At 41.2% G+C, this 22,665-nt stretch overlaps 1 protein-coding gene across 1 annotated transcript in view; it reads left to right on the top strand.

Annotated features, from left to right (window-relative positions):
* The first annotated feature begins 5,825 nt into the window (after positions 1 to 5,825).
* The window catches only part of LOC133116891 (inactive dipeptidyl peptidase 10-like), a 64,076-nt gene continuing 47,236 nt past the window's right edge, over positions 5,826 to 22,665 (top strand). Inside the window, exons 1-3 of the mRNA XM_061226897.1 lie at positions 5,826 to 5,928; positions 10,356 to 10,504; positions 22,253 to 22,364. Coding sequence (XP_061082881.1) covers positions 5,826 to 5,928; positions 10,356 to 10,504; positions 22,253 to 22,364 — 364 coding nt within the window. The remainder of the gene's footprint in view (positions 5,929 to 10,355; positions 10,505 to 22,252; positions 22,365 to 22,665) is intronic.

Below are 22,665 nucleotides of genomic sequence, written 5' to 3'. Positions count from 1 at the left end.
CCTGACACAGTTTATCTTCTTAGTTTGAGTCAGTTTCCTCTATTTTCTGACAGGCACTTGAGGCGTAGCCCAAGTCTGGTGTCAGTCTTCTCTCTGTCACAGCCGCTAACTAAGACGTATCAGCCGCTAGGACAGGAGCGGTTTGTGTGCAGCGTCTGGAGACGCGCGGGTTCCCTCCTGAAACGCGGCGCTCCTGCACCGTGGTTCCGCCAGCCCCGAGTTTAGCGGCTTTGATCCCGTCTCCCGGGGGAGACAGGAACGCAAGCAGACAACTGTGGAGGCGGCGACCGCGCGCGGGGTTAGGCAAACAGGACCGCGTGCCCCCTCCCACACAGGAAGGAGACACGCCACAGGGCCCCGATGTGGGACGGGTTCTCATGGAAACGCAGCCTTCCAAACAGAGGTTAAACAATACAATCCTGCCGTGTTTTTTAAAAATACAGTCAGGTGGTAGCTGGGGGGAAATCAGAGATGAATACCAATGCACATGCAGTCCACCTTAAAGGTTCTACACCTACACTCTTTATTAGGTAGACCTGTACACCAGCTTGTTAATGCAAATATTTAATCAGCCCATTATGTGGCAGTGACTAAATGCATTTCAAAATGCAGATATGGTCAAGAGGTTCAGCTGTTTTTCATATCAAATGTCAGAATGGGGAAGAAATGTGAAAAGTGACTTTGACCGTGGAATGAATGTTTGTGCCAGAATGGGTGGTTTGAGTATCAGAAACGGCAGATCTTCTGGGATTTTCACACACAACAGCTTTTAGAGTTTGAAGAGAATGGTGCAAAATCATCCAGTGAGCAGCAGTTCTGCAGGCAAAAACATGTTGTTAATGAGAGAGGTCAGAGGAGAATGGCCAGACTGGTCGAAGCTGACAGGAAGGTGACAGTAACACAAATAACCACACATTCCATAATAGTGGTATGCAGACGAGCAGTGAAAAATCATCTTTCATGACCTTTGTAGCCGTCTGTAATTGCAAGAAGCATAATAATGACTCAATACATAATGTATGTATGGCTGTTGTTTAGTGATTTACTTCATTAAACAGTGATGGGCAACTCAGTGACAACTAAAGGGCTAATCTATAATAACCTGTTATGTCCGGTCATCTTTTACTGGGTCATTTCAAATACTTATTTTTAATGGTAAGTTTCCTCTGGTGTGTGTCATGTGTGAGAAAAATTGTGCACATTTCATATGCAGAACTCCCCGTTGTTTACTCTGTGCTGGACTGTCCTTTACATTTCTTGCCCTGTGTAAAAGATACTTCATGAGATACTTCATAAAAAGGAAAGACCTCAAATGAACTTCATGCGTTGCAGAGGTGTACGAGTTTACGGTTCTCAAAATAAACTCAGTGGATGGGAAATTATCACGCACAACTTGATCCTAATCACACCGAACATGCACTCGGCATACAATTCCCTTATAAGTACCTCCTCTTCAAATCAGTGTCCTGACCTGCGGCTAATTACAGACTGTTTGTAGTTTGTGATTGACACGCAGGTTGGTGTTGTGATTTCATACATCCCTGCTCTGCTTCCCAACCCCATCAAACCGTCTGGCACCAGCCTGAACAGGCGGTGCGGCTGGCACTGGCGATCAATCTACCGGAGGCTGGAGGGCCCGCCACGCCTGATTTTACGATCGTTCTCCGGAAGGTCTCGGACCTGTTTTACCGCCTGAGCATTATAATGCAGCCGGACAGCAGAATATGGAATTTATTAACACTCGGAATTACTGTGCAGTTATTAGTGTTTAATAATGCATGGATGACTGCATTGCACGTTGACTATACACCATAAAAATGCATTCCTGGTTTGTAGTCTAGCATTAATTAGTGTGACTAGATATGATACCCCACACACATTCTCCCATCTGAGCAGTGCAGGTTGTTAGCTTGTGTGGGGGGTTTTCAATGTGATATGTGGAGCATATGTGGTATGTTAAAAAACAACAGTGGCTTTTTAACAATGGTTAATGCTGTTATTAATAAGTTATAAAATATTAGTACCACAATGCAGTTTATCATGATGCACCTCAGCTACATAGGAAATATAGTTGGTGATACTAATAGTTGGTGTTATAGTGTGTTGGAATCATACTCCATTGTGCCTACTGTAGCAATATCTCTACAAAAATCAAGTTTAACTTAAAAAAACTGAAATATAAGTCTTCTGTTGTTTTTGCCTGGTAATATCTGTGTATTTGTTACATTACTCTTTTTGGTGTTATCATAGCCTAACTTTGCAGTGTTGAATTCTGCATTTACTCGGGTAGACTGAGCCTGTTTTGTGTTTTTTTTGGGTTTAATTGAAGTACAAAATGCAAATCTCAGTATTACTCATGCACCATTCTGTCTTTTATTTAAGCAAGTTAAAAAAAACACAAAAGAATCTATGAATATTCATGCGGAAAATTCAATTCAAATCAAGGCTGTGATGCCGCAGCAGATTTAAGCAATAATGAGCTGTGTTTATGAGACAGCTGTTCTGTCATGGCTTGATATATCTGTAAACAGCCACAGGTGCTTTAGTGACAATGGTTTTGGCTGGAAAGAGAAGAAAATAATTTTCACCTCTTCAGGATAGCACATTTATTTATTTATTTGCTTGTGGCATTTTTCTGGACATGTTTCCTTGCTAATAACAACCAATATATGTCTCCCTGGTGTTACAGAGGCGAGGCACCATATTATTGCTATTTGTTGTCATTTTTGTGTGTGAACTAGTCAGAATTTCCTTTCGCATTATCTTGTAAACATAGCACCATTCGTATAGCCCCGGAAAAATGCCAGGGAAATGAGAATGGGCTAAAATAAAATATGCAGTGGATTTCCAGATGTTTCAATTACCATAGTTTGCAATATGAATCCCCTTGGTTCAAATTCAAAAGACCAAAACAACATTTTGTAAGAGGAAACAACTTTGTTTGGAAAAGTTGCGTGTGTGTTATAATGTATCCTCCTGAGACCCTGTGTCCTAAAACGAGGACATTCAATTTTGGCTTCCCTGAGCTCTATACAGTCTTTCTCTTAACATAAGGGACATTCAATTAGAGTTAAATCAAATGTATATTTAAAAATATTTTCACTGCAACATGGTTTTTTGCATCCAAGTCACTTGTATTATGTCAAAAAAGTAAAATACTTCAGCATTTTTTCTCCTGGATCTCAGGAGGGTTTGAGCAGGTGTCATAGTCATCCCCACCTTCTCCACAGCTCCATAACTGGCTAGCTTCAGCAACCTGAAAAATGATGGTGAGCTGGAGTACGGTGCGCTTTATGTTCAGTACACATCCTTCTTGTTTAAGTACATCGTTAAATGTATTTAGAGTCGAGCTTTGTGCGCTTCAGCAAATGAGGTTACCTGGAAAAGAATCCCTTTTGTCTTTGAGCACCAATCTGTTCCTCTTTATAGTAGCTGGGCTTAAATGTTTAGTTTTTTTTGTACTCACACATTTACACAAGCATCGTAGGAGTTGAACGGCCAGCTTGCAGTGTCAATGTTAGTCAGACTTTGCGCTCTTGCTTTGTAAAGATGAGCCTCCATAAAGCATTTTTGAAAAGTTTGCATTGATATTTTCAGTCAATGACGGTCCCGCATGGAGGAACACTCTAAATTACAGTGAACATTGAATTTATTAAACACGATAAAAACCACGCCACAGGAAAGCAAAATAAGGATTTGTGCTCGTGGTTGGGTACTGCTGAGAGAGAAACTGCCTTGGAGCAATAACAGAACAGCAGGCCCTCTCCTGGATGAATGTTGTGAGCTATCAGGATCATCTGAAAACCAGTGGGATGTTTTTGACAACCACGCAAACCAGATCCAACCCTACTTTCAGATGCAGGTCTATGCTTTAAAAGTCAAAGTCCTTGAGAATACATTTCATAATATTTCATCAATGTCACTGTGATGTATATCTGTTCTCTGGCACCATAGTCTTCATAATTCTTCCTTTGAAGATTAATTAGATCTCATGGGGGATAAATCACTTTGCACATTATTAAGAGGAGTTCATCAAATACTGTTGTCTAGGATTAACACACTTTTGATAGAATAGGAAAGACAACTGGAACCGATTCTAAATGATCGTAAAACAGTTGGTATAAATCCCCCAATGGACTAGTGTATTCCCAGCGAAATCCTCAATACATATTTAGTTTTATAAACGAATGAGATTAGCCCAAGGGTGAAGAGTACGTATATTACTAGGGTCATTGGTGTTTAACATTGGTGGAATTTGACCCCCTGAAAATGCTTGGCCTCATCATCACTGAGCACAAAGCAATGTGCTTAAACCCATCCAATTAGCTTTGATACCACTTAGCTCACCTGCCAAATTCTCAATGTTTCTGTCATGTTTTTATGTCTGACCATCGGGAAGGTATGGAAAAAAGCAATGAAAAAATAACTTGGATATCTATTATGCCAAGTGTGGAAAATGGCATTTTATCTTCTGACGCCTTTGTAGAATGTTTCCTCAACAGCACTCTAGGGATTACACATGGTCTTAGTTCAGTGGGAACAGAAAACTTGTGTTGAATGAACAGATTTGCTTTACATCTCCACAATTATATTAAGTTGGCACCTTCGGGAGAAAATGATAGATAAAGGGAGAGGGAAATCAGATCATGGAAACAGATCTGTTGAAATTCATTTCTATAGGTGGCAGGCTAAAGTCTGAGCGTCTTGCACACTGTATGACATGACCAATTGGTACCGCCTGACTGTCTTGTTCTTGTTGGGGAAAACCCTACTGACTGAGTCCCTCCCTTCCTGGGATGATATTTTGAGGGCATGTGAAGTTTACAGTAGTTTTGCTTTACAGTAGTCCGTTTGAAAGGGACGACATTGGCTCAGGTGGTAAGAGCAGTCATCTGGCAGTCGGAGGGTTGCTGGTTTGATCTCGGCCGGGATGTGTCGGAGTGTCTCTGAGCCTGCCGAGCTGGGTGGTGACTTGCATGGCAGCCAATCGCCATTGTGGGTGAATGGGTGAATGAGAAGCATCAATTGTACAGTACCTTGCCTATATAAATATATATAAAGGCTATATAAATGCAGACCATTTACAGTACAAGGGAATTTGTTATTAGTGCGTAACACTAGTGTATTTAGTGAATAAGAATACCCAAAGCAAATTACACCAGGTGTAGTAGGTACTTATTGCTTTGACAACAGTGATAATTGATTATTTTATCCTTGACAATAATTATTGTAATAATAATTTATCTTATAATTAAACTATTATGCCGGTAAGCATTTCCTACTTTATTGTAGCTCTTAATTATAATTTATATTTTGAGTGCTGACATGCTGTTAAATGTTTGCCAGTGATACCCATACAGCAATATAATAACTGGCATCTTTCAAAGACCGCTGAGTGTCATTTTAGTTTTCTGAAGAATAACTCTTCAAATTATGCAAATAATGAATAAAAAGTCCAGTGTCTGAGTGAGCATTGCAGGACAAGTGTGGAAATGTAATAAAATGCAGAATTTCGTATTCATGATATAAAGGAATGTAATCTCCTCGTGCAGCTACCTGTGCGTTTGACACCAAAGCCACATACAAACGTGGAAGGCCAGGAAGACTGTCACTGGCGAAGAATGAAGACCTGAAGGTCACAGTGTGTGAGTGACACTGTAGCTCGCTCTCCCCTGTGGTGACGGATTGTACCGAACGGAAATTACCGCAGACCTGGCCCGTCCGTTTGGGTGTATTGTTCGCTGCCCCTCGTTTACTTAGCCTGCCACAGCCACTGTGTGATGAAGATTAATTATAACTGGGGCGATGGCAGGGCAGCGAGCGTAATGAGACGTGCCCCGTGCCTGACCGCGGGGCCCGGCTTCCTGTCTCACCGGCCCTCAGCCCCGGCCTTTAGGACGGCCCCGCTCCCTCTGTCACCTGTATCCGGTGAGCAGGCGGTTGGCGGATCGGGACCCCGATATGCTGTGGATTTAGTGCGGCGTGGGGGATGAAGGTTGAGCGATGTGTGTGTGTGCTCTGGGAGATCCTGATGAAGTCTGTGTAGGGCAGCGGGGGTGGAGGGGCACGGGGGTTTCACCACAGTCATTTCATCCTCGCCTGTCTGCGCAGAGGGGAAGAACAGAACCTTCCTCTGGTGATCTGCACTCACTTGGGCAGGCCATACTCTAAGAGGAGGAAATGTTTCAAATTTGGAATGGAAATCTCCCAATACACCTATCCATCAGGAAAGTAATGGTCCTGTGCCATGAATGGCTGCAAAGTCGGGAATGTGTGCGATTCTTCAGTGTTGTGAGAAGCAGATAAAGTACTACTCACTGGATAGTCACCCCACTGGCTATACTTAACCGCCCTTTATCTCAGCACAATGTGTGGAAAGCCAATTACTCAAAAGCCATGTTAATGCTAGTGATTTATGTGTTCATTATCTGAGATGGAATGAACAACTTGTTTTATTGCTCTTTTCTTCTTTTCCATTCTTTTCTTTTGTTCTTTTCTGGCTGTCCTCATTGTTGTGCTTTTACCTGGAGCCCTCCTCTCTTATTTTGCTGATCAGCCCAAGGACAGGCCCCTGGCAGTAGCATAGATAACGGGCGAGCCGTTTATTGAAAAACATTCTTCTCCATTTGTCGGGATATGAAATTTGTGATTAAGCATGTCACAATCGATGTTTAGAAGCCTTGCATCACATCGCTTTCTGGTTTCAGCAATATTTTGGAAAAAAAATGAAATAAAAAAAGAAGCCCTGGGTGATGTTCCAGAGATAAGTTGTCATTTGAAGTCTGCTTCTTCCAATCGATAAAGGTTCAGATTAGCAGTATGCACAGGTTGCACCGGCAATAGCTCTGTAGCTAAGGCGACAGTCACGCATGGGTAGACCTCTCCTCCTGTCAAGGGGAGTTCATATTGCTGTATTTTCCATTTTGTTATCACACAACCACTGGGACACGCTCATGCATTTTTGAAGTTCACAATGCCCTCCAATAGTGTACGGAGATAAATCTTGAGAAACTCCAGACATTAAAAATTATTTGAGAACCGGCGTCAAATTGCAAGGTGAATTAGTGGCGCAACTGGGATTTCAGCCAAGTATCAAATGGTCAAGTCTGCAGCTGATTCTGAAACAGTACTGCCTTAGCGTGCTTTATTCTTTCAGCAAGTTCTCAGCAAACATCAACAGCATTCATAAGCGAACAGATGCAATGGTGAAAAAGCAGTTATCTTAAGTCATGAATCACAGATGGCTGTTACTTGCATTACCTGGATGCGTTAAGCTCGTTCTCTATCAGTGCAACTCATCAACTCACACGGAGGACGTGTTCCCCCAAATATCTGAGAAAGCCTTATCTGTCCCCCGCAGTGTTAGGCCCTTACATTGAAACTGGGCAAGAGATGCAGTTTGGGGGATATTAACTATCCATTGCCCCCTGTAGCTTTTAAGTGTTTTTGAATACCACATTTCAATACGGTGACAGGTGAATGTTACATTGTTACATTGTTACATTACATTACATTAATGCCATTTGGCAGATGCTCTTATCCAGAGTGATGTACAACAAAGTCACATTTTGTAAAATGATTATTAGCTTGGTAGTATGGTTAAACTTTGGCTGAAGCAATGCTTGCAAACTCAGAGCCCAGTGATCGAGTAGGGAAATCTATTATTTATAACATATGCTACTCATTATGAAGGCCTAGTAAGTTGCTTTCCCCAGAAGATTATGTTATTGCCTTTTTTTGCTCAAATCACAAAAGTTCTGTTTTATGAGAAATGCAACCGGTACGCATGCCAACTTTGCTCTTCGCTATAAGCGCTGACATGCTTCATTTTTCCTCCGGTGTAGCTGATCGCTCAGTGGGTAGGCTGCTGGTTAGGTTATCATAATAAAACAAAATCTGATACCCTTGGAATGTATGAAGGGAAAGTGTATTGGTCTCACTACCGTGATATTGATAATCTTAGTACCACACATTAGGTCAGTGGAGTCTACTGGAGATCCACGCTTCCCTGGAAGAAGCTTGCTTCTGTTGTCTTAATGAACTAATCTGAGTGACTATTTGTGCAGGGGGCAGTCTGTTGCTGGTTACTGCTGGTTTACAGGTCTCTCTGGGCAGTCTATCACAAAGTCCAGGAATAGACAGCACTGCCGCAGATGAAAAGCTCCTCTCTTGTTTACATGTTTCACAACTTTCTTTTGTAGAGAACACGCTGCAGGCGCTGCCCGCTATTGATGTGCACAGAACTGAGGTTTCCATGGGAACAGGCGTGCCTACCTGACATGTACTCAAGAATGTCTGCGCGGCTTTGAGTGGCATTGTGCCTGAAGTGTCTCGCTTTCTTTCTCCCCTCTCTCCATCTCTCCCTCTTTCTCTCTCTCTCTTTCTCTCTCTCTCTGGTGCACTCCCTCCCGCTCTCTCAACGTGCGTTTTCTCAGCATGCTTCAGAGAAGGCCACTGCGGTACATTGCTTTGCATAACCCCCAGACAGCCAATTAGAGCCCTGGGCCCTGTGGGTGGGGTGATGAGGGGGCAGCCAGACTGTTTGTCCGTGACTCACCATGTTCTTTAATCCGGTTCTGAGAACGAGGCAGAAAGAAACCCTCCCTGCACAGGCATTAAGCTGTTGATTAACTAATACCCAGCATGTAATTGTGTGAGAGAACACCACTGCTACACTACTCTTCCCAACCCCCTTGTGCTAATCAAGTGTCTCACTGCTCTGCCATCGGCTAAACTTTTGCGCGTCAAATGAGGTGAATCACGATTGTCTCTTGTCAATAAAAAACTTTTATTTCATGTAGAGCTCTTTCTAATTCAGAGATTCTCATTGGGACCTTTGAAATATGCTATTTCAACAGGTGAAAATAAATTAGAGAAACAAATTAAAAAATTTAAATTAAAAACTGAACAACTGCAAAAGGGTGCTTTTTCTATTAACTCTAGCTTATGAAAGCACCGTGTATCAGTGCATAGTGACAGTTGTTCCCCATAGGTTTGATAAGTAAGGTCTACATTAGTTTCCTGAACTGTTAAAAATCTTTCCTCATGTTCCTTGCAAATTTCCTTGGTTCCATGTAAGCAAATTCTCTTGCATGCCTTTTCTTTTCTTGCGGTTGCAATGAAGTCAACCGCACCATTGTGTACAACAAAAAAATATTAAGAATTAATCTTGACAGATGCTCATGCAATTGCAGGTCTCAAGCAATATCATAGTCAGTCTCTCGTACAATGTGAATATACAGCACTCAACACTACTGAAGGCAAGTTGTGGAAATAAATAACCTGTACAGGAGTTGAGGTGATGCACTTGGCCAGGGCAAGTTTGAAATACATTCTTTCAGCTAAATCGTGCTGTGAGGAAAGTCGAAGGTGAAATATCAAAGGCAATCTTAAATACTTATAACACATGTTATGTCAAACAAATATACAGTTCAAATAAAGCATTCCACAGAAAATGTTCTTGATGCTGAGGCTTGTTTTTGTTCAGTTTGATACTTTTGAAAAGGGTGTGAAAGAATATGAAAAGAATTGTGCAAAATTATAATATTTCAATGTTTTTGCAAAGGTAATTTATGGAAAAAAATGAATTAAGAAAAAAACATCTTAGCGGGATCCATTGTCTTTTCAAAGTAGTACAAAAGAGCGATTATATCATTGTCATTTGTTGTTCACTTACAGTGAGTGAAGCACTGGGACGTAGGTAGACCCAGTGGAACCAGTAGGGTTTTTCAGAATGATTGTGTTGAATGTCACTGTAGATCTTTTGACGCCTCAGCTCCCTCATATGGACTGTGCTACGTCTCGTCCTCTTTACATGCCTCCGTGCTTCCTGCGCTCTCCGTGTGAGCAAACGCACAGTATCGGGTGGCTTTATGATAGCTTGCAATAATCACGCACAATAACAATCTGCAGATAAATCATTTGATGTAATTATTGAATCCTGGGAGAGAATGCAGCTGCAGTCTCTGCGGCTGATGACACGTGGTTATCATAGTCTCCAAACAGACAGGTCTGGCTCTTTCTGAGCAGTCTCTGATGGATGGTTTACAGTGAGTTTACACTACGCCATGAAAGTAGTGACCTTGCTGAGAGTAGGACATCCTGATGGCAGAAGGGCGTGATGACTGGTCGGTTATTTCCTGTTTGAGAACAATAAGCTCCACTTTCTATGGAATCATGAGGGATGAACTCATGGCTCATATCGACTTAAAGCTCATCTCCGTGGCGATGGGTTGCAGGATCCTTTCTGGGGTCGATTTTTGCTATGAACCCTCTCCAATCAGCCCAATCAGGCCCTCGCCTCTCAATTAAAGCCGACTGGTTTCACAGCTTAACTGCGTTTCGCTGTGTTCCAGGGCTGTCCGTTCCCTCCTTCATCAGGCCTGGCATGCTAATCAGAACGCTTTCGGCTGTTCGTGGGTCAAGAACGGGCCCCTCATTCTGCGGCTCGTCACAAATTAGACAGGCCTCTTCCCTGAGCCCAAAGGCTCAGGCTAATGATGTGGTAAACACAGCGCTCTGACAGGCAGAGCAGGAGCAGAAGTGGGTGAGGTCACCGATTCGTCCATTTACCCCCGGTCCTAAGCAAAGTAACTGAGTCTCCTCTAATGTTCACTGCTTTCGTGTTTTATTTGGCGCTTCTGCATCCGGAGATCTGCCGGCTACAAAAATACTTGAGGGGAACATTTGAATCATGGTTAATGTTTTAAAAGTGAAATTGGCTATTCAATTTTACTTAATTTAGTTAATCTCAGCCTAAAGGAACTGTATTGTGTCATTCAAGGATATCAACGATTCTGAAAAGTTCTGCATGGAGGAATGGAAAAGTCTCAGGGCTGTCATGCCCAAAGTAAACCAGATGTGCCGATAATTTTGGGAAATACATATTTTGATATTTGTTGACAGAATTGACTAATTTTAACTGTGAAAGTGTCCTGTTATTAATGCTGCTTTAGTATAGTTATGGAAATATAGTGGTGTCTTAGATTACCAGGTCAGTTATTAACCTTGAAAAAGTAATTTCACATGCAAGGCACTTCACGAGTAAATAAATACTAAGAAGCCCGTTCTGTAGTGTTGCTGCTGAAGGAACACACGCATGACCAGAATACAAAGGCCTTAATAGGAATTGGTTCTGAAACGTGAGTTTTGGTGTCAAGTGAATCTTCAATATAACCGAAGGTTGACCATTATGGTCCCATTATGAGTTGAGTGTTGCAGTCAAATATTCTAAGAAGACAGTGGTTCCTGACAACTATGACCCATGGAAAAGCTCTCATTAATATGGGGCTGGTTGCTAACCAGTGAGCATGATATTGGGTCCTGCTTGCATTGCTCACGCTGACATGAAATGCTGCTATGTAATTCTCCACATAGCCATGGCTCACTCCAGCCCTCTTCATCCCTTTGGTAGAATCCTATTTTCGGTAACTTGACTTCACTTAAAAGGAAATCAGATCTCATTCCATTTTTCTGAGTATTTGAAAAATGCGCTTGTCATACTGGACATACAATACATGTCTGAATCGTTCTCCTACAATAATTTCCTTCAGGGGTCAGTCAGTGCACTATATACAGAATTAGCCCAGGCAATGTGCATGCACTAGAAACAGGCCACAAATGTGCATTTGTCATGTAGTCTAAAATATTTACAGTGAAGCAGCGTTGATAAACTCAACGATGTAACAGGAGTTGATTTTACTATGTAGACATTTTTTTTTTTCAGTACTGCTTTTGTGGACTGTGAGCATGATATAAAATATGTACTTTCAGGCTATATGAGGGTGTTTTAGGTAAACATTTATTCTTTTCAAATCAAATAAAATTCTGGAAAACAATGAAACCTGCAACGCTCCGATGACATAAATAAAAATAATTATAATAATAAAAATAAAAAATCTGGGTTAAAAGCTCACTGGCCAGGTGACCATTTCCTACACTGCATCTTCTCTGTTGAATTTGTCCATACAAATTTGCTAGAACAAAGGAAGTGCTTTGTAGCTCTGTGTAAGCTGAGAGATGCAGGCTTAATAAAAATAGCCATGCACCTAGTGTGAGAGAAGTTCATTTCCTCCTGCCTTTTGGCTCTGCTGAGATGTTTTCTATATGCCGAAATATGTACTTCTAGAGACTTCCCCCTATTACAGTGAAGCCTCCTTCTTCAATAATTGCCTACATGAAGGTTGTGAGGATCTTCAGTAAGAGGTAAGGAAAGGACCATGGCAAGAGGGAAGATGAAAGCAGCATTTTTAGTCATCAGACCCTTTACAACCATGTTCTCTTTTCACTTAAGATCTTATTTTCCTTGTTCTTTGATCTTCAGAACTTGTGGTCTTGTGCTTCTGGGCTCCCTGGCGTAAGATGGAGGTTATTGCATTATGTATATCTACACTAATCATTCTTGAGCACAATATCCACATCGAAGGATATGCCTAACCAAACCAAAGGGCTTCGCTTTCATGTAAAGAGTGGATGCTTAGAAAAACCTCTGCCTCCTTCTCTCAAATATAATATACATTTCATTGTATCTATTGTATTATCTTTGGCTCAATCAGTTATTGTTTTATATAACCAGATGCAGTCCTCCTGGTAACTATTAGCATTTAAATGCCTAGAATGCCTATTTATTTTTTAACAACCTGGAGAGATACTTTCATTAAGTTGTGAGTACAGTTGCCAAGGTCACCCACTTGACCTTCCTGGTGGTTTATGCTCTCATGTGAGGCAGTAATAGGAATGCATGGGTAAAAAACAGAAAAAAAAAGAAATGTGACAGTTCTTGTTAGTTGCTCTGCTACTATGCTGAAGTACAGTTAAATCCAAAAGTACTTGGGAAGTTGTGTCAGCAGACATTGAACTGTATTACAACAATGCCATTATCAAATTTTCAAATGCAATGTCGAAACAAAAAAGTGTCTCACTATTGCAGTGCATTCAACTGCATCTGTGCATCTCTCATTTTCTTGTTCATTTTGAAATAGCAATAGAAACGAAAGAGGGAAATGACCCGTCTCTGAGAAGTGACTGTTTCACTAACAGACACAATGAGTGAAATTGCATTAGCAAGTTGTGGGGAAAAGTCTGTTTCTCCATAACTGGACCAATTTCTGGAGAGCGTTTTACTTTGTTCAGTCATTAGTGTGGAGCCATTTGTGTAGATTGGGTCTTCCGAATTTCACGAAAGAATAAGAGAATAGAGATGTTTGATGTGTCAATATTTCATGCTTCAACGATGAAAAACAAAAGCCATGGTCTGGCTGCTTTAGGGGGCCTCTTGCTTACCCCTCTTCAGTAACAATAGGAATCTTCCAGAAAGTGGGGAGAATACATCAGTAGAAGAAAATAGGTTTGGAGTCTGCCTTCTCCACAAATAAAGTCTTGTTCTACAGTTGTGACATTGCTGGCACAAGTCACAGTTTTGTTACTTTGCCAAGTTTGGCTGAATCCGCAGTGGTATGGCAATTTTGTCTTTGTCTCACCAGGTGCAGAGTCAGTCTGCCAAGGTATCCTGTGCCTTGCATTGATTCCTCCCAACTTAATTATGTCCCAACAACATTATCTCCTCCTTCATTCATTCTTAGCAACAACAGATTGGACCACAGGCTACCTGTTGTTGTAAAAAAAGTGCTTCTCCTCCATACTCTAGTAATTAGACGATAGTGTAACTTTGGAGTGCCCTGGAAAGGTGGCTCCTTGTGTGCAGGGCGGGTGGCAAAGCAGCAGCTCTCCAGGTTCAACTGTATAGTCATTTCAAATTTGAAAAATGAACTATTTCACAAATCCCCAGTTAGACCCAAGTCAACTTTCAGGTCAACTTTTTTTCAGTCCCGTGGCCCAGTCAAAGCGCCGTTTTCAACTTTCTTTTTATGTCCCTTATTTATTTACCATATACGGTATGTTTAGCCATTTTAGTGTGTGTCTAAGCCCCACTGGTACAGTGCTTACAAATACAGCATTCTGAAGTCAAACTCCAGCAATTTATTTAAAATCTTTTATTGGAAAGGTTGCTTATATTGCAAATGGGGTTTAAAAAAATAGTTTTCTACATTTGATTATTTTGAATTGATGCTGTACCAAATGTTGTAATTATATTAAGAACAAGGCAAGCATATAAAAGTATATTGTATCATAGCAACTACTAAAATAGTGGAACAAAAACTATGCAAAAACTGAGAGTCATTAGATTGCTGTTCTACCCTTGAGCACCATGTAGTATTTAGGCTTGTTGGCTTCAGTAAATGTTTATCAGTAAATGGGTAATGTTTCAGTATTTCAGTGGCATTAGAATAAAGAATGGTGAAAATCATGTTATAAGTTACCGTACATGCCATGATTTTGCAGGGCATGTTTTGAAGGTGCAGCACTGGTATTCTGGCCTGCTTAAAGTGGAACACTTGTATTTGTGTGGCTGCCGGTTTTTCCACTGCTATCCTGGCTCAGCGGGTGTCCCCGGGTCATTTGTCTGGAGCTTTTGAGTGGCGCTCATGTGGGTCACAGAAGCATTTCAATGGCTTCAGTTATCCAGGAGGTAAAAAGGGTCATGCAAACCTGATGTGCATGATAATAGCTTTTTTGAAAAAAGTTGATTCTGAGGGAAAATGTATTGGAACTCTTGGGGACCCATACATGGCGAGATATTGTATTGTATTGTACAGTATACAGTCACATTATAGCAAAATAAATAAAATGCATTTCCCTCTAACTTGCCACTGCTAACTTGTGTATTTGGATATCTCATACTCTCTCAATTTCCTAATTTACAGTGATGTTTCAATACCAAAGAGTAGCCGTGCTGCAATTACCTGGATTATGCCTGCACTGCAGTCCCGCTACTGCAGATAGATTAAATTTATCTGACTAGAGGATGTGCTAATGAGAAATACAGAGGTATAAACCCCTTTGGCACAGGCAAGCCTAGAATCCTACACTGCAGAGTGTGGTACTGTCTAAGGCCTTTGACAGCCCCTCATTATACAGACACACTAAGCAGAGAAACATATTTATGGTCTCCTGGCTGAGCGATGGGACTTTTGAGAAGTGAATCGGGCGGCCTGTAGCATAGTGGTTAAGGGAAATGACTGGGACACGCAAGGTCGGTGGTTCTAATCCCAGTGTAGCCACAATAAGATCCGCACAGCGTTGGGCCCTTGAGCAAGGCCCTTAACCCTGCATTGCTCCAGGGGAGGATTGTCTCCTGCTTAGTCTAATCAACTGTATGTTGCTCTGGATAAGAGCATCTGCCAAATGCTGGTAATGTAATGTAATAAATATTTTAAAGAGATTTTATTATCTTTTTGGAATGCACACAGTTTGGGACACCCTTAAACATGGCTGCTTCTCTGCTATTAAATCACATCTATGCAAGTCATTAATCACCAAGCTGCCCGTTTCTTTATGTAGGACACTGGTTAGGCTGTTCAACGCAAGTTGAGGTTGACTACTTATCATGATTACTACCTTATTCCCTGCACTCAGAAAGCTCTCAAAATGTGCCTCTCAGTGGTGGCACCACTGTGCGGTGGGATAAACCTGAGATGAAATTGAAGGGGCACGGGCGGCCATCAAAAATAATTGTACAGTGGAGATAATGGCAGTTCAATCACATATTTGAGTGCTACTGAATCCTGATGCGGCGAGAATATATCTTTTGCTTTTTCAGGTGCATGTTTAATTGAGAAGCTATGACTGAAATCTGGAAAGCACACAGTTTAAATGGTTCACTGGAGAAGCATAGTTAAGTTTGTCTAAAATGTATCCTGTCTTGTAGTTCATTATTAAATTTAGTTAATTTAATAAATAAAAAAAAACTATGATAGAATAGCTGAAATGATCTATTATGCAATCTGACATCTACATCTTCATATAATGTTACAAAATCTCCCGCCAGCATTGATTTTCAGATGTCTCTAATAGACTTTGTTATTGGATAATTCCATCAGTGTGAGAGAGAAACCACAGTCAGAGGTAACTTTATTAACAACAGTGTAAGGGAACCAAGCCTTATCATTAAATATTTTTGTAGTGTCGGGGACTGGCGGAGAACCAGGAGCGACTAAGGGTAATACCTTATAAGCAGACACGCTAACATGTTCGCCACAAAATCCCGGGAGATAAGGGAACAGGGAGGAAACAATACAGAGGAAGATTCCTCCCGGAACAAGAAGGGAAACAGAAAATACTTCGGAGACAAACTCCGACCAAATAAGAGATAAAGCCCAAAACGGCTAAACAAACTAAAATTAAAGCAACCCGAAAAAAACAGGCTGAAAAAACCCAACCAAAATAAGTGCTAGAAGGCGAGCACTAAAAACCCCAGACTGGGGACCAAAATAAAAGTACAACCTAGTACAAAACACTAGGCATGCAAAATAAAGAACCTTGAGATGCAGCTCAGGAAAAACACAAAACAAAATACAAATACCGGGGACAACGTCCCTCACCCACAAGCTCACACGAGCTAGAAATAAAACAGACCTATAGGAAGGCGTCCAAAGTGCACACAGCACTAACAAACCGAACATCTTCCTTACCTTTTCTTTTCTTTTCTTTTAAAAGTGAAAGAAACACGAACCAGCACGAAACCAGACTCACTAACACACTGAGTCTACCGCGTGCTTACCAGCTTGGTGCAAGAGCGAACAGTTGACACCAAAGCGCCGACCGATTGCCAGCGAGTGCTTTAAATACCCTCAGGAGGCAGGCTCCCCAGCACTAATGAGGACCAGGTGAAAATAATAAACCCCTGCCCCCTGGTGGCCACTACCTCCCAACCCTGACAATTTTGTCAAACAGTGCTAATTAGAACTAAGGATATTAAACAAAAGTGCAGGTATAAATTATTATATAAGATAATATGAATAGAAAGTACTGGATATTACACTTATTATCATCAGAAGTCACCATAATTCTGAGAAAGCCTCTTACAGAAAAAGTCTCAGGAAATTGATGTACAGTAGGTGGATAATTATGTAGCTACATCAGATGACTAGATATGTTTCACATCTTGACCTTTGTAATTCCTTAAACACAACCATATCAAACAAGGTGAAGCCATTGATTACATGTCAGTGACATGAGCCATCATCCAGTCTTTGCCGGCTCCTAGGCGATTGTTTCCCTTCAATTTTAAAATGCAGAAAAATTATAATATAAAGCACATTTATAAAGACAAAATGCATAGCGAATCAAACATTTCAGCATATTTGTGTAAAACTGGGCAATTCTCAAATAAATGCTACCCTGTAGAAATGAAGATAATATCATCTGACATTTTCGTGGTGCTGCCAGAATCTAGTTTTTTCTTACTTTCTCCTGGCCGTAGCCATTAACCCAGCATGGCTTGTGCTCTCCTTCCACAGTTAGAGGGCTTTGTACTCACGTTAGCATTTTGTCAGGGAATAATGAGCAGTCTGAAAATAAATGCTGACATTTAAAAGTTTGACAGAAAAGGCAAGGATGGCCTCTAGAATTAATCTAGTTTTAAGTTTGTATCATCACCTTGGCAATGAAAGGGCAACGTGAAGGCTGAATATCTTGTAGCCCAAGCCATGTTTTTTCATCTCTCATATAATAACACAAATGTTTGCACTTGGTCATGTTGTTTCAGTTAACACAATGGGTCAAATGTCCTGTTTCTTTATGCCCATTAAAATATTATTTTATCAATGAAATCTGGACATGACGTATCAGATTTCTTAAGAATAGGATTTGCACATTCATTAGTGTTTGCAAAAGAAAGATAGTTTTATTCCCAGCTGAGGTAAGATAATTAAGCTTGGATTATGCCACTAGGGCAGGATGCAAACCGCATCCTTAATTCAAGGATTTAACCTTAGTTGATGAACTCTTGAAGATAGACCAAGCAACTCTCCTCGGTGCAATATTTTGGGTACCAGAACATTCCATTCCTCACGATGACAAGGGCATTGAAGAGAGAACAGATGGAATTAACCTTTTTCAAGATCTGAAGACAAGGCGGAAGAAAAAACAAATGAAAAAAAAAACTATGTTTTCAAGCACCAAGGGCAAATGGCTTAACAGGAGATGTTACAAGGATAAGAAGATTACACGTCGTAACAAAGCGATTTGGATTCCACCCAAACACCTCCCTGCTTTAAATTACTGAGTATGTGCCATTTGCAAGGCCCATCTCCAACATGGTATAATTTGCGCAATAGCATACTAATGCTCTATTATTTGCAAGGCCAATCTCCAACATGGTATAAATTGGGCAAAGACAATAGTGTATTAGTGCTCTGTGAGACTGTGGTAAAGGTATAGTTCACTTTCTCAGGATTTTACAGTTTTGGTGTATGTTTGCAGTTGTATTTGAGATACTTTGAGGTTTTGGATGACCTGCAGGCTTTACAGTGTCCAATGCATGCTTTACTAGGCATCAAGGGGTTGATGATCTTACTGTACGGTGATGTTATGTTTCCAGAGGCTAAACATATGAGCAAATTCATTTTCTAGCATGTACCGTGTATAACACCCAATCTGATATGGGTTTATGATAGAAAAAACAATAAGGCAAGGGTCATCTTTAGTACTCTTAGGCTACTGCCCAGAAGCCCAGTGCATTTATTTATTTTTGATTAGCAATAATGTGTTCCAAAAAGCTGCATATTCAAATTGGGAAAACCCAGCAACCAGTGTAAGCTTGATGGTGATTAAAATATACTTAGTAACTTAAGGTACCTAGCAGGGTCACATAATGGATATATTTTATTCAACAGGATTTATTCAACTGGAATTATCCAGTCTACAAAAATGATGCAGAGTAAATTTGCAATATGTCTGAGAAAGACCTGCAGTGGTGGAAACATGTTGCCTCGCAGACCACCTTGTTCAACATCCACATACAGTACACATACAGGAGGGGAGTATCTCAACATATGTATCTCTTACACAGGGAGAAATGCCCATTTTGCAATCAGAGTTTTCCGCACATCGTCTGAGAGCAGAGCATGGAAACGAGATGCTAACATAGCCTGACTCAAGACTGGTTAGGTGGGAGGCAAGGTGAGAGCCAGGTCTCTTCATAGGATAATTTGCTGCTCTTAGTTCGGAAAATGCCTTGTCACTTTCATTTATTGCAGTAGAAATCTTAACAGAATGCATTTTTAAACTTTTAAACTTGGCAAATCCAGTTTTCCGATTCAGCGTTTTAATACAGTGACATCATATGTTCCCCACGTCTCATCGACTTCATAGGCGATGGATTTTCAGTGAACTACGGGAGCTTAAGGCAAGGGAAGCATTGTCGGTTTGTAGGAAATTGGAAGAAATTTGTTCCCAGCTGTGTCCTCAGGGGTAATTTGTCTAAATCTTTGGAGCACTATCTAGTCAAGCAGGGTATCACATGTGTCATGCTCTGAGAGCTTATATTATCATCTGCAGATAGTGAAACTGTTTTTAGGGCTTATCCTTCTTTAAGAAAGACCAAATGTATCAATTCAAGTGCAGAGGCATCAATAAGGTTACATCACTTATTTAACAAGAATTGTTTCATTTTCCTCTTGTTTTGTGAAGACAGGAAGTGCAAAGGTGAAAACATGTAAAATATTTCTCTTGGTTTGCTGAACCCCCTACACCCCCTTCCACCCCCCTCCTGCAGAGATTAAACCTGCTTTCATGTGCTATAAAAGTTCAAAATAAAAAGTTAAAGCACAAAAGACAGGGAAAAGTTCAAACGGAGTCATTGATCAAAAAAAGTTTAAAAGTTGCTTTGGAAACTTAATTACATTTACTACAGTAGAAATCTGTTGCTAAAATATCACAGCTCAATTGAGTATAGGGAACAGTACCAGCAATGTGTCCCTGGAAAATTCCCCCCGAGAATCCAGATGTCTGATGGAATTCAACCAGAACATTCTTCTGACAGTCTAGATGCCATTGTCACGGTGGCCAGCCATGGCTTCTGACATTCAACCGCCAGTGGCCAATGGGGAGAGGCTGCGAGCGCTCATTTAGAACGTGATGAGGCCAGTGGTCCCTCTCTTGGGGGGAACCCCAGTGACCTCGTAGACTTTGATTCTATGATCACTGTGGCAGCCTCCATTTGAAATGACTTGAAATAGTGCTCTGTGGTTCCTCTCCAAATGGACTGGAAAATAAATCAGGAAAACAGTGTTATATTTTAGACCACTTTGTCCAAGAGAACAATTCCTCCCCCACCCCTTGCAGCTGGTCCACAGTTAATTATACCCTATAGACTGATTTTTTAATAGACATGGGTTAATTACACTTCTAATTCTGGAGGCACGCAAAATATGAATAACAACACGATTTCATGGTGGATTTGGGCTTTGCATCAGGCATTTTAATGATTGTTTTCCATGGCAAATGTAGCCAGAGGAAATGCCATTATCTACTTGAAATACCAAACTTAACAACCAATATCTCTTTCTAAATTAATTAAGAAACTAAATTATATACTTAGGCGGCACGGATGGTGCAGTGGGTAGCACTGCCGCCTCACAGCAAGGAGGTCCTGGGTTCGAATCCCCGTCGGCCGGGGCCTCTCTGTGCGGAGTTTGCATGTTCTCCCCGTGTCTGCGTGGGTTTCCTCCGGGTACTCCGGTTTCCTCCCACAGTCCAAAGACATACAGGTTAGGCTGATTGGAGAGTCTAAATTGCCCATAGGTATGAGTGTGTGAGTGAATGGTGTGTGTGTGCCCTGCGATGGACTGGCGATCTGTCCAGGGTGTATTCCTGCCTTTCGCCCAATGTATGCTGGGATAGGCTCCAGCCCCCCTGCGACCCTGTTCAGGATAAGCGGGTTAAGATAATGGATGCGATGGAATTATATACTTTGTACATACTGTACCGTAGTACACTCTACCTTGCCCACCCCCACAAAAGTATTCAAGCTGTCAATATCTGTATCTATGAGCAGATAAAACTGCAACTAATTTAAGCCCAATTTAACATAATTGTATAGTAACTAACTGCGCTGAACTGAACCCATGTTAGAATTGATGCGATTTTGAACGGTAAACCATTAGTGGAGTCACAGGTAAACAGTGTATTGTGATTGGCAGAGGACATTTTTTGGGGATCGCGTGTGGCGTAAAGCAGGACAAATTCCACATCCATCATCACGTGGGCTTACTTTACTTTATGTGGGAGTTTGTGAGTCTGCTTTAAAAGATCTTCTATTCTAGTTGATTGTTTGTCCATAGGGATATGGCACTAACATCTAAGACCATTCGGCTGTTCTGTATCGTTAGTGTAAGTAGATGTGATGCACGGTTGACTTTGTCCCTTGTTGTAAAATTCTTCGGCTGAATGATGTCTGTAGATTCGGTCGGTAGAACATGTCTCCGACAGGCAACACCAACCGGCCTCTTTAGCTGTCACCGTCGAGGGCTTCTAGGAGCGCAGGTGTCCCTGAGCTATGGTTGTGCTGTCACTGCGATGGGCGACAGCCAAATCGATACCTTCACACGGTAACAGGTGATTTCTGCTTTCCACCTCCGGTATCTCTCTCAAATGAGTTCTGGAACAGAGGGCAAGCACAGTCATGGCCGAGACTATTATTAGCGTGGATCTCCGGCGAGATAAGCCTCGGAGGCACCTTTGGTGAGAGATCTTCTGACATGTCCCGTTATTCAGGACTGCTTTCTAAAGGCTCGATAAGCAGACAAATGAGTCACAGAATTTCCGTTGTGAACGGGTGAGTGTTCCAAACACTTATTTTAAATGAGGTAGCATTGCTGTAGCCTTCGGCTTCCCATATTCTATTGAACCAGAACCCATGGACATCAGTACAGACATGGAGTGGAATGGCTCCTCTATTACCATGAAAAGGACAGAAAAAAACGCTTCATTGAACCAGAATTGTTTGAATGTTAAGCCCTATTTCCAAGACCAACAATCTAAGCCATGGTCTATTTAGATAGTGTCCTTGTTGCTCCTCAACGGTGATAAGAATGGCATTCTATCATAATCGCATGCAGCCTAAATTAAATCTCCTTTTGATACTGCTCATTTCAAGGTACCTTGTTGTGTGCTGTGTGCTATCAACAGCAGATATGTCTCATATGCTTACATTGTATTATAAAAACACTTCCTGATTGCTCATTTACAGCAGAAAAAAGAACTGGGTGTCCCTGGCATGCGTTAAAAACAGCCACAGAAAACAAACATCTAACATTCCATGAGTCCATCAAATACATTTCTGAATCATGCTTACTATATGTTCCTATTCTTTCTCCTTTGTCTTTGCGTGTGTGTGTGTGTGTGTGTGCAGGATCTTGTAGACACAGGGCCAGAGAGGAACTGGAAGGGCATTGGCATCTCCCTGTTGGTCATCGTGGTGGTCCTCTCTCTCATCGGCCTGGCCATTGTCCTGCTTTCCAAAGGTGAGAGGTCAACATACATTGCTGTGGTGGGGGCGGATAATTTGGCTATGAAAACTGACATCCTGGACTGATCCTAGATCATTTCTTGATTGAATAATGCAACTTCCATAAATAGCTTTTATGTATGATAAGGATATATAAAAAATATATAAGATCTGGTCACAACAACAGTTTACAGGGCAATTTACCTGTGGCTGCATATACATATCTGTTCTTATTATTCATTTTAAACAATTTATTTATTTATTATTTAACTTATGTGTTTGTGCAGAGGGATTTCGATAAATATACAGCATCCAGT

Source organism: Conger conger, chromosome 17 (genome assembly GCF_963514075.1).
Source record: "Conger conger chromosome 17, fConCon1.1, whole genome shotgun sequence".
Lineage (NCBI taxonomy): Eukaryota > Metazoa > Chordata > Actinopteri > Anguilliformes > Congridae > Conger > Conger conger.
This window is presented reverse-complemented; position numbering and strand designations above follow the sequence as displayed.